Source organism: Mobula hypostoma, chromosome 10 (assembly GCF_963921235.1).
Source record: "Mobula hypostoma chromosome 10, sMobHyp1.1, whole genome shotgun sequence".
In the NCBI taxonomy this organism is placed as follows: domain Eukaryota; kingdom Metazoa; phylum Chordata; class Chondrichthyes; order Myliobatiformes; family Myliobatidae; genus Mobula; species Mobula hypostoma.
Genome location: NC_086106.1, coordinates 32,491,954 through 32,507,501, shown reverse-complemented (window position 1 = coordinate 32,507,501; position 15,548 = coordinate 32,491,954). Strand labels below are relative to the sequence as shown.

General features: G+C 45.6%; 1 protein-coding gene across 1 annotated transcript in view; it reads right to left on the bottom strand.

Moving 5' to 3' along the window:
• The window catches only part of LOC134352488 (zinc finger protein 436-like), a 43,343-nt gene extending 27,800 nt beyond the window's left edge, over positions 1 to 15,543 (bottom strand). The window contains exons 1-2 of the mRNA XM_063059761.1: positions 14,751 to 15,543; positions 10,226 to 10,330 (exon numbers count right to left, since the gene is read on the bottom strand). Coding sequence (XP_062915831.1) covers positions 10,226 to 10,330; positions 14,751 to 15,414 — 769 coding nt within the window. The 5' untranslated portion in view covers positions 15,415 to 15,543. The remainder of the gene's footprint in view (positions 1 to 10,225; positions 10,331 to 14,750) is intronic.
• Positions 15,544 to 15,548: the final 5 nt, after the last annotated feature.

Below are 15,548 nucleotides of genomic sequence, written 5' to 3'. Positions count from 1 at the left end.
GGAGAACACTTTCCCAGGTTGCTGAGTCTAAAACTAGGGGTCATAGTCTCAATGGGAGTTGGTCACTAAGGGCAGAGGTGAACTGAAATATTGTTCACGGGGGTCTGGGTGGGGGGAAACAAGTCTCTGGAATCCTCTGCTTTGTAGAGTTGTGGCTGTTCAACAGAGAAACAGGTATATTTCTGGACATTGGGAGTTTCGGCATAGTGCAACAAAATGTCATCAAGGTAGAAGATCAGCCATAGTTATTCGAAGGGGAATATGGCCTGCACCTGCTCATATTTCTCGAGTAAATTTAAGAGACTGTGCTCCATGTCAACATCAGTGTTTATTGACAATGAACCTACTGCTTCACATCCGCAAACCAGATGTAACCTACAACTTGACCCTGCCGTACAGTATTGCAATGCTTTCCCTCCCCAAAACATACCTAAGAACAACTGGTCCACTTTCTGCAACTTGGGAGCCACCTTTCAATGAAGACCAGGCACTAATGATGAAATTACCATTGGTCAGTAAGGAGTTTGTATGTTCACCCCGTGACCACAAGGTTCTCCGGTGTCCTCCCATATTCCAATGGCGTACGGGTTGGTAAGTTAATTGGTCACATGGGTATAATTGGGTGGCGTGGGCTTGTTGGGCCGGAAGAGCCTGTTACCAATCTGTGTCTCTCAGTTAAATAAGATCATGACTCAGATCTGGTCTACTAGGTAGCACCAATCTATGCCTTTCCATATTCTACAGCGTACACCTCAAAGCACAGGAGGTGTACTGCCAACGGTAGCCAGGGTTGTCGTGACACTAACAGCTCGGGGTGTTCCAGAGTGTGAAGTTCAATTCTGGCGCTGTTCTGTCAGGAGTCTGTAATCCTCCCTGTGGAATGTGTGGGTTTTCTCTGGGATAGATGTACCAATGGCAGTCTCCTCTCACGGGTTATTAACTATTTTTCTCCCTGTGGAATGTGTGGGTTTTCTCTGGGATAGATGTACCAATGGCAGTCTCCTCTCACAGGTCAACACCCCCAGTACTAGGTTGAGCTTATTGTTTACCAGACTCCTGAAACAGACAGCCCTTGTCCTGTCATGGCAAGAGATCTTCAGTACGGCAGAATATATTTACAATCTCCATGGGAATTGGTCACCAAAGGCAGAGGTGAACTGAAATTTTATTCAAGGTGGTTCTCAAAGCCTTTAAAGAGAGGTAATACCATCCCAACTCACAGAGTGCTCTCTGATTGGGAGCAGCGTTCCCAACTTTTTTTATGTCATGGCTCCCTAACATTAACCGAGAGGGCAGCATTGCAAATCTTTTAATTTAATTAATTCGGCAGTACATAGAATCCCTGGCAGAAAGATGGAAGCATTTCCCAGAGTCTTACCTTTTATGTCTTTACATTGTGGTGATCTGAAACAGCATCTGTGCTGGTCAACCCACTGACAACCCGGCTGTTTGATCAGCCAAGTGCTTCTGGTGTTCTTTGTTTCTGTTTGACATTTGCAGACTTCTGCTCTAGTGACCTCCCTGCCCATACACCTGTTGTGCTGAAGGCCGCCTGTCTGTACCTCCTGCCTCAGCCTCAGCGGTTGCCTCCAAACTTTGAGGACTGAGCGTAAAGCAAATTATCTGAACCCCAGTGGATGGAATAGGGAGATTTTGTTTTAAAATATTCCAATGTTTTGTACATTGCATAAGAATAATATGAATGAAGGATCCTACCCAATTTCTGCAGAAAGAGTTGGTAAATGGATTAGTACAGACGGGCATCTGATAATTGGGCCAGAGGGTCTGTTCACAAGAATGATTCCAGGAATGAGAGGGTTATCATACGAGGAATGTAAAATCTGTGAGTAGAACTGAAAAAGCGTGTGCAAGCAAGGAGGCCTACAAACCTGACTCAGTTACACCAGTTCTGTTTGGAGGAATGGAACAAAATTCCAGCAACTTACTGTGAGAAGCTTGTGGAAGGCTACCCAAAACGTTTGACCCAAGTTAAACAATTTAAAGCCAATGCAACCAAATTGTCTTTAAATCTGTATGTAAACTTCCGACCCACTAGGAAAGTGATGAAAGAAATAAAAACAGAAATCATTCTGACTACTATTATTCTGACATTTCACATTCTTAAAGTAGTGATCCTAACTGACCTAAGACAGGGAATGTTTTCTCGGGAATGTCAGGAATTGTGAAAAACAGAGCTTAAATGTATTTGGCTAAGGTGTATGTAAACTTATGACTTCAACTGTATGTATGTTTTTTCTCTATTTATTATGTATTTCATTATACTGCTATGGTAAAGTTAACAAATTCCACGACATATACGGGTGATATTAAATCTGATTCTGAAGAGAAGCTTTTTCACTGTACAATTATTGTACAAGTGACCATAATAAACCATGGAGGGCTTGCAGCTGAGCTGAGGGGATGTTGTTATTTTACACAGTGGTAGGTGTCTGGAATATGCAGCCAGGGGTGTTGGCGGACGCAAATACCATAGTTACCTTAGAAAGGCATATGAATGGGCAGAGGCATTATGTAAGCAAATGGCACTATATCAGTTCGGTGGGCCGAAGGGCTTAGTCCTGTGCTGTTGCCAGGGACAACCGAGTACGTTGTCAATCACTCGGGCAAGTCACGCCCCCTTCTGCATCATTTCTCCGGTCAGGTCGGCTGCCACCTGACGCGTGCGCACTGGGTCGCCTCGCCGGTGGAACATTGCGCACGCGCAGTCTGGCTGGCGGCGGCGCGGACAGTCTTGGTAGAAATAGAGCGTTTAATGTCGGAGCAAGTCAGCACATGAGTGCGGATGGCTCAATCCGCAGGCAACTTCAAAGAGGGGATGAACGAATCAGCCAGTCCCGCCTCGCTGCCAGGGGCAACGTCCCCATCGGCACGCCACTGACGTCATCACCTGACACCAGGCGAATTGGGGCAATTACATGTACACCTCCAAACCCAGTGCCTAACTTTCCATCGGCTACGTGAACAGTCCATCTTCCGTTACTGTGGTAATGTTTTCCACATCTTTCTACACTGCATTAGTGTACTCGATTAGTTCCAAGGGTTTAGATGGGGCAGAGTTTAAATGTGTCCAGGACGGATTCCTGTCACAGTATGTGGACAGACCGACCGGGGGAATGCCATACTACATCTAGTATTAGGTAACGAACCGGGTCAGGTCACAGATCTCTCAGTGGGTGAGCATCTGTGGGACAGTGACCACCGCTCCCTGGCCTTTATAATTATCATGGAAAAGGATAGAATCAGAGAGGACAGGAAAATTTTTAATTCGGGAAGAGCAAATTATGAGGCTATAAGGCTAGAACTTGCGGGTGTGAATTGGGATGATGCTTTTGCAGGCAAATGTACTATGGACATGTGGTCGATGTCTCTTGCAGGATATTAGGGATAAATTTGTCCCGGTGAGGAAGATAAAGAATGGTAGGGTGAAGGAACCATGGGTGGCAAGTGATGTGGAAAATCTAGTCAGGTAGAAGAAGGCAGCATACATGAGGTTTAGGAAGCAAGGATCAGATGGGTCTATTGAGGAATATAGGGTATCACGAAAGGAGCTTAAGAAGGGGCTGAGAAGGCCTTGGCGAGTAGGGTAAAGGAAAACCCCAAGGCATTCTTCAATTATGTGAAGAACAAAAGGATGACAGGAGTGAAGGTAGGACCGATTAGAGATAAAGGTGGGAAGATGTGCCTGGAGGCTGTGGAAGTGAGCGAGATCCTCAATGAATACTTCTCTTTGGTATTCACCAATGAGAGGGAACTTGATGTCAGTGAGGACAATATGAGTGAGGTTGATGTTCTGGAGCATGTTGATATTAAGGGAGAGGAGGTGTTGGAGTTGTTAAAATACATTAGGACTGATAAGTTCCCGGGGCCTGACGGAATATTCCCCAGGCTGCTCCACGAGGCAAGGGAAGAGATTGCTGAGCCTCTGGCTAGGATCTCTATGTCTTTGTTGTCTACGGGAATGGTACCGGATTGGAGGGAGGCCGATGTTGTCCCCTTGTTCAAAAAAGGTAGTAGGGATAGTCCAGGTAATTATAGACCAGTGAGCCTTACGTCTGTGGTGGGAAAGCTGTTGGAAAAGATTCTTAGAGATGGGATCTGTGGGCATTTAGAGAATCATGGTCTGATCAGGGACAGTCAGCATTGCCTTGTGAAGGGCATCGTGTCTAACAAGCCTGACAGAGTTCTTTGAGGAGGTGACCAGGCATATAGATGAGGGTAGTGCAGTGGATGTGATCTATATGGATTTTAGTATATGGTCTTTATTCTTTGGAGCATAGAAGGTTGAGGGGGGACTTGATAGATGTATTTAAAATTATGAGTGGGATAGATAGAGTTGATGTGGATAGGCTTTTTCCATTGAGAGTGGGGGAGATTCAAACAAGAGGACATGAGTTGAGAGTTAAAGGGCAAAAGTTTAGGGGTAACATGAGGGGGAACTTCTTTACTCAGAGAATGGTAGCTGTGTGGAACGAGCTTCCAGCAGAAGTGGTTGAGGCAGGTTCGATGTTGTCATTTAAAGTTAAATTGGATAGATATATGGACAGGAAAGGAATGGAGGGTTATGGGCTGAGTGCAGGTCGGTGGGACTAGGTGAGAGTAAGAGTTTGGCACAGTCTAGGAGGGCCGAGATGGCCTGTTTCCATGCTGTAATTGTTATATGGTTATAGTAAGGCATTTGACAAGGTTCCACATGGTAGGCTTATTCAGAAAGTCAGAAGGCATGGGATCTAGGGAAGTTTGGCCAGGTGGATTCAGAATTGGCTTGCCTGCTGAAGGCAGAGGGTCGTGGTGGAGGGAGTACATTCGGATTGGAGGGTTGTGACTAGTGGTGTCCCACAAGGATCAGTTCTGGGGCCTCTACTTTTCGTGATTTTTATTAACGACCTGGATGTGGGGGTAGAAGGATGGGTTGGCAAGTTTGCAGATGACACAAAGGTTGGTGGTGTTGTGGATAGTGTAGGAGATTGTCAAAGATTGCAGAGAGACATTGATAGGTTGCAGAAGTGGGCTGAGAAGTGGCAGATGGAGTTCAACCCAGAGAAGTGTGAGGTGGTATACTTTGGAAGGACAAACTCCAAGGCAGAGTACAAAGTAAATGGCAGGATACTTGGTAGTTTGGAGGAGCAGAGGGATCTGGGGGTACATGTCCACAGATCCCTGAAAGTTGTCTCACAGGTAGATAGGGTAGTTAAGAAAGCTTATGGGTTGTTAACTTTCATAAGTCAAGGGATAGAGTTTAAGAGTCGCGATGTAATGATGCAGCTCTATAAAACTCTGGTTAGGCCACACTTGGGAGTACTGTGTCCAGTTCTGGTCGCCTCACTATAGGAAGGATGAGAAAGCATTGGAAAGGGTACAGAGATTTACCAGGATGCAGCCTGGTTTAGAGAGTATGGATTATGATCAGAGATTGAGGGAGCTAGAGCTTTACTCTTTGGAGAGAAGGAGGATGAGAGGAGACATGATAGAGGTGTACAAGATATTAAGAGGAATAGAAAGAGTGGATAGCCAGAGCCTCTTCCCCAGGGCACAACTGTTCAATACAAGGGGACATGGCTTTAAGGTAAGAGGTGGGAAGTTCAAGGGGGATATTAGAGGAAGGTTTTTTTTCACTCAGAGAGTGGTTGGTGCGTGGAATGCACTGCCTGAGTCAGTGGAGGCAGATACACTAGTGAAGTTTAAGAGACTACTACACAGGTATATGGAGGAATTTAAGGTGGGGGGGTTATATGGGAGGCAGGGTTTGAGGGTCAGCACAACAATGTGGGCCAAAAGGCCTGTACTGTGCTGTACTATCCTATGTTCTACATTGACGACTGCTTTGGTGCTGCTTCATGAGCTCATCAATTTAATCAACTTTGCCTCCAACTTCCAGTCTGCCCTCAAAGTTACTTAGGGCACCTCCGCCACCTCTCTCCCTTTTCTCGAGACAGATTATCGACAGATATATTTTATACACTTACAGACCCTCACAATGATTTCAACTGTACCTCTTCCCACCCTGTCCTTTTACTTCATTCTCTGTAAATTGGGAGACGGCTTTGTGTTGAGCACCTCTGCTTCATCGCCAAAAGCAGAATTTCTCGGGGGGGGGGGAGCCATTTTAATTCCCATTCCCAGCAACACCTCAAACTATTCCATCTGTTAGCCTCCAAACTTATGGCATGAAAATCGATTTCTCCTTCTGGTTAAGTTTTTTTCCCTCCTCCTTCCCTCTTCTTGTATTCCCCACTCTGGCCTCTTACCTCTTCCCATCTGCCTTTCACTTCCCCTCGAGCCCCCCCCCCCCGCCTTCTCTTTCTTCCATGGTCCACTGTTCTCTCCTATCAGATTCCTTCCTCTCCAGCCATTTACCTTTCCCATCACTTGGCTCTACCTATCACCTTTTAGCTAGCCTCCTTCTCCTCCCCATTTTATTTGTATCTTTCCCCTTCCTTTCCAGTTACGGAGAAGAATTTTGGCCTGAAACAACATTTCAGTAGTTGCTGCCTGAGTTCCTCCAGTATTTTTGTGTGTTGCTTTGGATTTCCAGCATCTGCAGAATTTCCCATGTTAATTCTCCATAACTTCTTCCATCTCCAACGTTCAGAGTAAATTTATTATCAAAGTACATATATGTCACTATATATAACCCTGAGATTAATTTTCTTGTGGGCATTCACAGTAATTACAAGAAACACAAGAGAATCAAAAAGACCATCCCTAACAGGATGACAACAAATTCCAAATACAAAAGAAATAACAATAATAGTAATAATAAATATTGAGAACATGAGACGAAGAGTCCTTATGTTGTAGGAAATTTCAATGATGGGAGCAAGTGAAGTTGAATGAAGTTATCTCCTCTGGTTGAAGAGCCTAACAGTTGAGGGGTAATAAGTGTTCCTGAACCTGGTGGTGTGAGTCCTGAACCTTCCAGATGGAAGCAGTGAGAAGACAGCATGTTCTGGATGTTGGGTTTCCTTGATGATGGATGCTGCCCTCCTGCAAAAGCACTCCATGTAGATGTGCCCTGTGGTGGGGAAGGCCTTACCCATGATGGACTGGGCCATGTCCACTACTTTTTGTTGGCTTTTCCATTCAAGGGCATTGATGATTTCATACCAGGCCACGATGCAACCTTTCAATATACTCTTCACCACACATCGATAGAAGTTTGTCAGTTTTAGATAACATGCTGAATCTTTGCAAACTGCTAAGAAAGTAGAAGCGGTCCTGTGCCTTCTTTGTAATGTTGCTTTTACAGCTGGACCAAGCACAGGTCCTCTGTAATGATAACACCAAGTTGCTGACCCTCTCCACTTCTGATCCCCTGATGGGAACTGCCTCACGGACCTCTGGTTTCTTCCTCCTGAGGTCAGTATCAGCTCCTTGGTCTTGCTGACAGTGTGAGGTTGTTGTTGTGCCACCACTCAGCCAGATTTTCAGTCTCCCTCCTATATGCTGATTTGTCACCACCTTTGATTCCGCCAATGACAGTGGTGTTGTCAGCAAATTTTAATTTAAATATGGCATTGGAATTGTGCTTAGCCACACAGTCATAAATGTAAAATGAGTAGAGCAGAGGACTATACACACAGCCTTGCAGTGCACACCCGAGCTGATGGAGATCTTGGAGGAGATGTTGCTGCCAATCCAAACTGACTGGGGTCTGCAAGTGAGGAAATTGAGGCTCACAGAACTCAGGTCAGAGACCCTTTATCGTCACTGGGAAGGAAGGAAACGAGGGAGGGAGGGAGGAGAAGGGGGGGAGAGGGCTGGGTGGTTGTGAGTATGAGTTTTAAATGGGACTGTCAGAGGTTCACAAAGAAGTGTGATACAGATGTGTTACAATAGGTTGCAGTGTACTGAAGGAGAGGGGTGAAACAGTGCTGAAATCACAGACGCGTCTGACAGCAAAGGCAGCCAGTTCTGATAGACAGGGACAATGAATGATAAAGTTTGCCAATGATACCACTGTTGTGGGCTGTTTCAAAGGTGGTGAGGAATCAGCGTAGAGGAGGGAGAATGTCAGCAACTTTAAATTCCTGGGTGTTACTATTTCCAAGGACCTGTCCTGGACCCAGCATCGAAGTGCAACTGTGAAGAAAGCACAGCAGCGCCTCTGCTTCCTTAGGAGCCTGTGGGAAGTCGGCATGACATCAATAACTTCCACAAACTCACATGGATGTGTAATGGAGAGTATACTGACTGGCTGCATTACGGCCCGTTATGGGAACACGAATGCCTTTTTATGGAAAATCCTACAAAAGGTAGTCGATTTGGCCCAGTACATCACGGGTAAAACCCTCCCAGCCATTGAGCACATCTACATGAAATGCTAACATAAGAAAGAGGTCCTCACCATCCAGGCCATGTTCCTTTCTCATCGCTGCCATCAGGTATTGAATTGAACGATCTTTATTGTCATTATACATAGTTACAATGAATTGAAACTCTGTTTGGCTTCCTCTCGGGCAATTAAATATAGCAGTAGAAGGTACCAAACGTGTAAGAGCCTCAGGGCTCACACCACCGGGTTCAAGAACAGTTACTACCCCTCAACCACCAAGCTCTTGAACAAAAAGACATAACTACTCACCTGCCCCAACATTGAGATGTTCCCACAACCAATGATCTCACTTTAAGGACTCTTTATCTTGTAATGTTTGTTATTTATTGCTTTTTATTTATATTTACACAGTTTATCTTCTGCACGCTCGTTGATCTTTCATTGATAGTTGCCTTCTATAGATTTGCTGAGTATGCCTGCAGGAAAATGAATCTCAGGGTTATATGTGACATACATGTTCTCTGGTAATGAAATTTACTTTGAACTTCGATCAGAATGTTGCAAAGTGGCCTAATAGAAGAGGAGATGCCATTCTTCAAGTCCACATGGGTGTGATCTACAGACTCGAGATTCTGCAGAAGTTGGAAATCAGGTCTATCAAAGTAAATTTATTATCAGAGTGTATACATCTCGTGTTAGTATATAGTGACGTATACATGTCAGTATATACTACCTCGATATATGTTTGCAGGCACTTATGAGAAAATAAAGAAATACAATAGATTTTATGGGGGGGGGGGAGAGAGTCTATACATAAAGACTGAGAACCAACCAATGTGCAAAAGAAGACAAATTGTGGAAATTTAAAAAAAATTAATAACGTCAGTTGTAGAGTCCTGAAAGTGATTCTGTAGGTTGTGAATAAGTTCAGAGTAGAGGGTGAGTTAAGTTATCCACACTGGTTCAGGAGCCTAAGGGTTGTAGAGTAATAATTGTTCTTATACCTGGTAGTGTGGTACTTATCTTCTGCCTGATGGTAGTAGGGAGAAGAGAGTGTGCCCAGATGGTGAGTGTCCTTGATGATGGATGCAGCTTCCTTTTAGCAACGCTCCTTGTAAACATGGTAAACGGTGGGGAGAAGTTGCCTATAATGGATTGGGCTGCGTCCACAACTTTCTGTAGACTTCTCAGTTCATGAACATTGGTATTTCCATTCAGGGCTGTGATTTAACTGGTCAGGAGACTCTCCACTGTGCACCTATACAGGTTTGTCAAAGTTGTAGGTGACATTCCAACTCTATGTAAACCTGTAAGAAAGTGGAATCTTGAGGTAGTATATGGTGACATTTCCATACTTTGATAATAAATTTACTGACTGATCTTAAGGAGAACACAACATGGTGGAGGGGTTCGGCAAGCCACCATTTCTGGCCAAGACCTTAAGTCCTGATGAAACATCGACTATCCATTTCCCTCTATAAATGTTGCCTGACATGATGACTTCCTCCAGCATTTTCTAGGTGTGTGTTATGGTCTCGGTATTGTCGAACGTTGTATGTACTGTATGTCTCAGTACAGATCAGAGTTCAGAGTTAGAGGCTGCTTTACCAATAGCAGCAAGCAGAGCACATGGCTGTTGCTCAATAGTACTTGGTCAACTCTCCCAATCTCTCCTAACAGGGCAGTCAGCCCTTTTTCCAGTTGCTCCCACAGACTGCAGCCCAGGAAGTCAGAGGATAATTTAGCACAGGAACAGACCCTCTGGCCCAATTATCAGATGCCCGTCTGTACTAATCCACTTACCAACCCTTTCTGCAGAAATTGGGTAGGATCCTTTATTCATATTATTTTTATGCAATGTACAAAGCATTGGAATGTTTTAAAACAAAATCTCCCGATTCCATCCCTTAGGTTTAAGATAATTTGCTTTACGCTCAGTAAAGTTTGGAGGCAACCGCTGAGGCTGAGGCAGGAGGTACAGACTGGCGGCCTTCAGCACAACAGGTGTATGGGCAGGTAGGTCACTAGAGCCGAAGTCTGCAAATGTCAAACAGAAACAAAGAACACCAGAAGCACTTGGCTGATCAAACAGCCGGGTTGTCAGTGGGTTGACCAGCACAGATGCTGTTTCAGATCACCACAATGTAAAGACATAAAAGGTAAGACTCTGGGAAGTGGTGCAATGCTTCCATCTTTCTGCCAGGGATTCTATGTACTGCCAAGAAATTAATTAAAAGATTTGCAATGCTGCCCTTTCGGTTAATGTTAGGGAGCCACTGCTTAAAAAATGTTGGGAACCCTGCTCCCAATCAGAGAGCACTCTGTGAGTTGGGATGGTATTACCTCTCTTTAAAGGCTTTGAGAACCACCTTGAATAAAATTTCAGTTCACCTCTGCCCTTGGTGACCAATTCCCATGGAGATTGTAAATGTACTCTGCCGTACTGAAGATCTCTTGCCATGACAGGACAAGGGCTGTCTGTTTCAGGAGTCTGGTAAACAATAAGCTGAACCTAGTACTGGGGGTGTTGACCCGTGAGAGGAGACTGCCATTGGTACATCTATCCCAGAGAAAACCCACACATTCCACAGGGAGGATTACAGACTCCTGACAGAACAGTGCCAGAATTGAACTCCACACTCTGGAACACCCCGAGCTGTTAGTGTCACGACAACCCTGGCTACCGTTGGCAGTACACCTCCTGTGCTTTGAGGTGTACGCTGTAGAATATGGAAAGGCATAGATTGGTGCTACCAGTAGACCAGATCTGAGTCATGATCTTATTTAATTGAGAGACATAGATTGGCCCAACAAGCCCACGCCACCCAATTATACCCATGTGACCAATTAACTTACCAACCCGTATGCCATTGGAATGTGAGAGGAAACTGGAGCACCTGGAGGAAACCTTGTGGTCACGGGGTGAACATACAAACTCCTTACTGACCAATGGTAATTTCATCATTAGTGCCTGGTCTTCATTAAAGGTGGCTCCCAAGTTACAGAAAATGGACCAGTTGTTCTTAGGTATGTTTTGGGGAGGGAAAGCATTGCAATACTGTACGGCAGGGTCAAGTTGTAGGTTACATCTGGTTTGCGGATGTGAAGCAGTAGGTTCATTGTCAATAAACACTGATGTTGACATGGAGCACAGTCTCTTAAATTTACTCGAGAAATATGAGCAGGTGCAGGCCATATTCCCCTTCGAATAACTATGGCTGATCTTCTACCTTGATGACATTTTGTTGCACTATGCCGAAACTCCCAATGTCCAGAAATATACCTGTTTCTCTGTTGAACAGCCACAACTCTACAAAGCAGAGGATTCCAGAGACTTGTTTCCCCCCACCCAGACCCCCGTGAACAATATTTCAGTTCACCTCTGCCCTTAGTGACCAATTCCCATTGAGACTATGACCCCTAGTTTTAGACTCAGCAACCTGGGAAAGTGTTCTCCTGGCCACCCAGCCTGTTGACCCTGTGGGAAATTTGTAAGTTTCAATGAGATACTTAATTCAAAGTCAAAGTTGAGTTTATTTTCATCTGCACAATTACATGTATGTACAGATAGACTGGAAGACTTGCTTATTGCAGCATCACAGACTCACAGCAAGCAAGTATGTCACTGCAATACAAGCCTAGTTTACACACCTTCTGATCACACAGCAAACTTTGGAACTAGTCCAGTGAATCTTTACTGCACCCCTCCTTCACTAAGTGTACCCCAAGATAGACAGCTGAACTGCCCGGTCTCAAAGATCTATACGAATGCAGTCAGTCATCTTTACACTTGCCCTCAAAAATGCCAACATGCCATTTCCTTTCCATGCAGGCATCATTCACATTATAATCTCCTGCCATGACAGTCAGGAATGTCTTTTCTCAGGAGTCAGTCCAGTAAACGATACGGCTCAGTTTTAGCCGCCACTGGGCCATTTAGCCTGCCAGCGTATTTTTAGAAGCTAAACACACTCATCGTCAGACGAGTGCATTCACCTTAATGACAGAGACTGGTTTCACAGTGAAGGAAATGTCATTTGTACGTTCTCATTTTGTGCTGAAGTTGTACAAGACATTGGTGAGGCCTAATCTGTGCAGTTCTGGTCACCTGATTACAGAAAGGGTATCAGTAAGATTGAAAGAGTGCAGAGCTCAATGTACAGGGATGTTGCCAGGACTTGAGGTTCTGAATTATACAGAAAGGTTGAAGAATAGAACTCTTCCAGAGAACATAGACTGACGGGAGATTTGATAGAGGTATACAAAATTAAGAGGCGTATAAATAGGATAAATACAACCAGGCTTTTTCTACTGAAGTTGGGCAAGTCCAGAGCTATAGGTTAAGAGTGAAAGGTGAAATATTTAAGGGGAACCTGAGGGGATACTCCTTAACTCTAGAGGGTGGTGAGAGTGTGGATCGAGCTGCCAGTGGAACGTGGGGGGAGGGGGTGGATCTGATGCAGGTTCAACAAGTAAGCCAGATGTGGCTAAGTAAATGGAGGGGAAGGGGATGAGGCCTCTGGTCCAGTTGTAGGTTGATGGGACTTGGCAGAATAGTTTGGCAGAGACTAGATGGGCAGAAAGGCCCGTTGCAGTGCTCTATGACTGGGTCACTGAGCTAAAACCACTCATCTTAAAGACTGTTCACCTGAAACCCTGAGGCTGGCTCTAGAATGAAGGGAAGGTAGTTTGCAGTTTCTCACTTGTCCTCTGGATTGATTCACCAATAGCAGAATCAGGTTTCTTATCACCGGCACATGACATGAAATTTGTTAACGTTAATATTCCGGATTGATTAATGGCTAATAACAGAAAGGGAATAAAGAAGTAATTTTCACATTGGAATCTGTGATGTTTACCCACTGTTCACAATCCACTTTAACCATTTGGATTGGGGGAGGGTGTGGTCACTATTATCCATCCAGTGGTATAAAGCTCGGAGCTGGAGTGTGGAACACAGGAGGATGCAAACGTTTCATGGGCTGGTGGCATGGAAATGATAGGTGGTGCTCAATGCAGAAACGTTTCAGCTAATCCTCTTTGGCAGGAAACAAGGAAAGATAGTGTAACAAATATAAACTGCTGGGGGGAACTCAGCGAATCAACTAGTGTCTATGGAGAGGAATAAACAGATGACATTTTTGGGCTAAGACGCTTTATCAAGACTGGAAAGGAAGAAAAGTAGAGTATTTTTAAATGCTAAGATCCTGAAAAGTGCTGTTGCTTAGAATAACCTAGATGCCCTTGTATATGACTTATTCAAACTTAATACTGGAAGAAAATGGTTTTGGCTCTTTACTGCAATGGGATGAGTTTGGGAGTCCCGTCTACTGTGTCTGATTTCCTGATCCAAGAAAAGGCGTGTGCACAGTGCATAGAGTGCATTGAAGGTTGACCAATTTGACTCCCGGGACAGAGATTGTGTTGTGCAAGAGTTTAAGAATACAAAATAAATATATTTTAGAAAAAATGAAGAAATTCCTTAATATGCATAAATTCATACAGCATGCCCCGAGATTCCTGCAAATCCAGAGCAATACACACAAAATACAGGAGGAACATCCAAAACTGGATAAATTATTTATACCTATCCAAATGTCCTTTAAATGTTCTTCACCCTCTGCGGGACGTGATCCCTCAGGTCCTGTTTAAATCTTTCCCTCTCAGCATTAATCCATAAACACAAGATGCTGGAACTCCAGAACAACACACATAAAATGCTGGAGGAGCTCAGCAGGTCAGGCAGCTTCTACGGAGCAGAAGAAGCAGTCAACACTTTGGGCCGAGACCCTCCACCAGGAATGAGCAGGACCCGTGATTCCAACACTGGTTAATGACGCACCACCGTGAGGTCCAACCCAAAGGAGTGATTGATATTTAGAGAGGATAGTTTTAATTTACATTTTTATGGTCAGACTGTATTGGCTATTGACAGTGTCCGTTACCAGCATCGAGACCCCTGCCAGACCCCACAGGCTGTTCCCGTTGAATGGGTCAATCAGACAGAGGGTATGAATGGACCAGCTACGTTTTCCTCAACAGGCAGCGGAGGGGAATGTTCTGTCAGCAGCCCACGAGGGCCTCATTTACTGAACCCATCACAGATCCGTTAAGCAGGAAAACAGGCCCTTTGTCCCAATGAGTCCGTGCTCACAATCAACCACCCATTTACATACCAGTGTTGTATTAATTGTATTTAAAAAAAAATTATTCTCACGTTCCCATCAACTCTACCCCAGATTAACCAACATGACAGGGCAATTTGCACTGGACAATTAACCTATCCACCAGCACATCTGTAGAACATTGGGGGTGAGGGGTGGTGGAACACACATCCAGCCACAGGGCTAACTCCATACCAAGGGCTGTGACCAAATCTGGACCTTGGGCACTGCCAGGCAGTTCTACCACCCTCGCTACACTGGCGGTAGGGATAGACAGGGTGGCTAATGGAGTCACACGTGGACCCGCTGATGCCTCAGTAAGTTGGAGGAGTAGGCAAAGCCCTTCCCGCACCTGGAGCAGGTGAAAGGGCGTTCACCGGTGTGGACCCGCCGGTGCTTCACCAGGGTGGAGGAGTGGCGGAATCTCTTGGTGCAGAGCGGGCAGCGGAAGGGGCGCTCGTCCGTGTGCACCCGCTGGTGCCTCAGCAGGTCCTCTGACCTCTTAAAGCTCTTGCTGCAGCTGTCACACCGGTAGGGCCTCTCGTCGGTGTGGACGCGCTGGTGGCTGACGAGGTGGGAAGAGCGGGAGAAGCCCCGGCCACACTCGATGCAGGCGAAGGGCCGTTCGCCGGTGTGGACACGCAGGTGGGTGAGCAGGTTCGAGGACTGGGCAAAGCCACGACTGCAAACGGAGCAGGTGAACGGCCGCTCTTTGGTGTGGACCCGCTGGTGCCGCAGCAGGTTGGACGACTGGCTGAACCTTCGGCCGCAGTGGGAGCAGCCAAAGGGCCTGTCCCCCACGTGGATTCGCCGGTGGACCTTCAGCTCATTGGAGTTCTTGAATCTCTTGCCACAGTTCGGGCAGTGGAACGGTCTCTCGTCAGTGTGGGCGTACTGGTGCCGGAAGAGGTGCGAGGAGTGCATAAACCCCTTCCTGCACACACAGCACTCAAACATGGTATCCCCACTGTGTACGCTCTGGTGTGTCAGCAAGGCGGAAGACAGCGTGAAACGCTTTCCACATACAGAGCATGGGAATGGCCTCTCCCCGGTGTGCGTGCGCCGGTGAGTTTCCAGCTGAGATGGGTAAT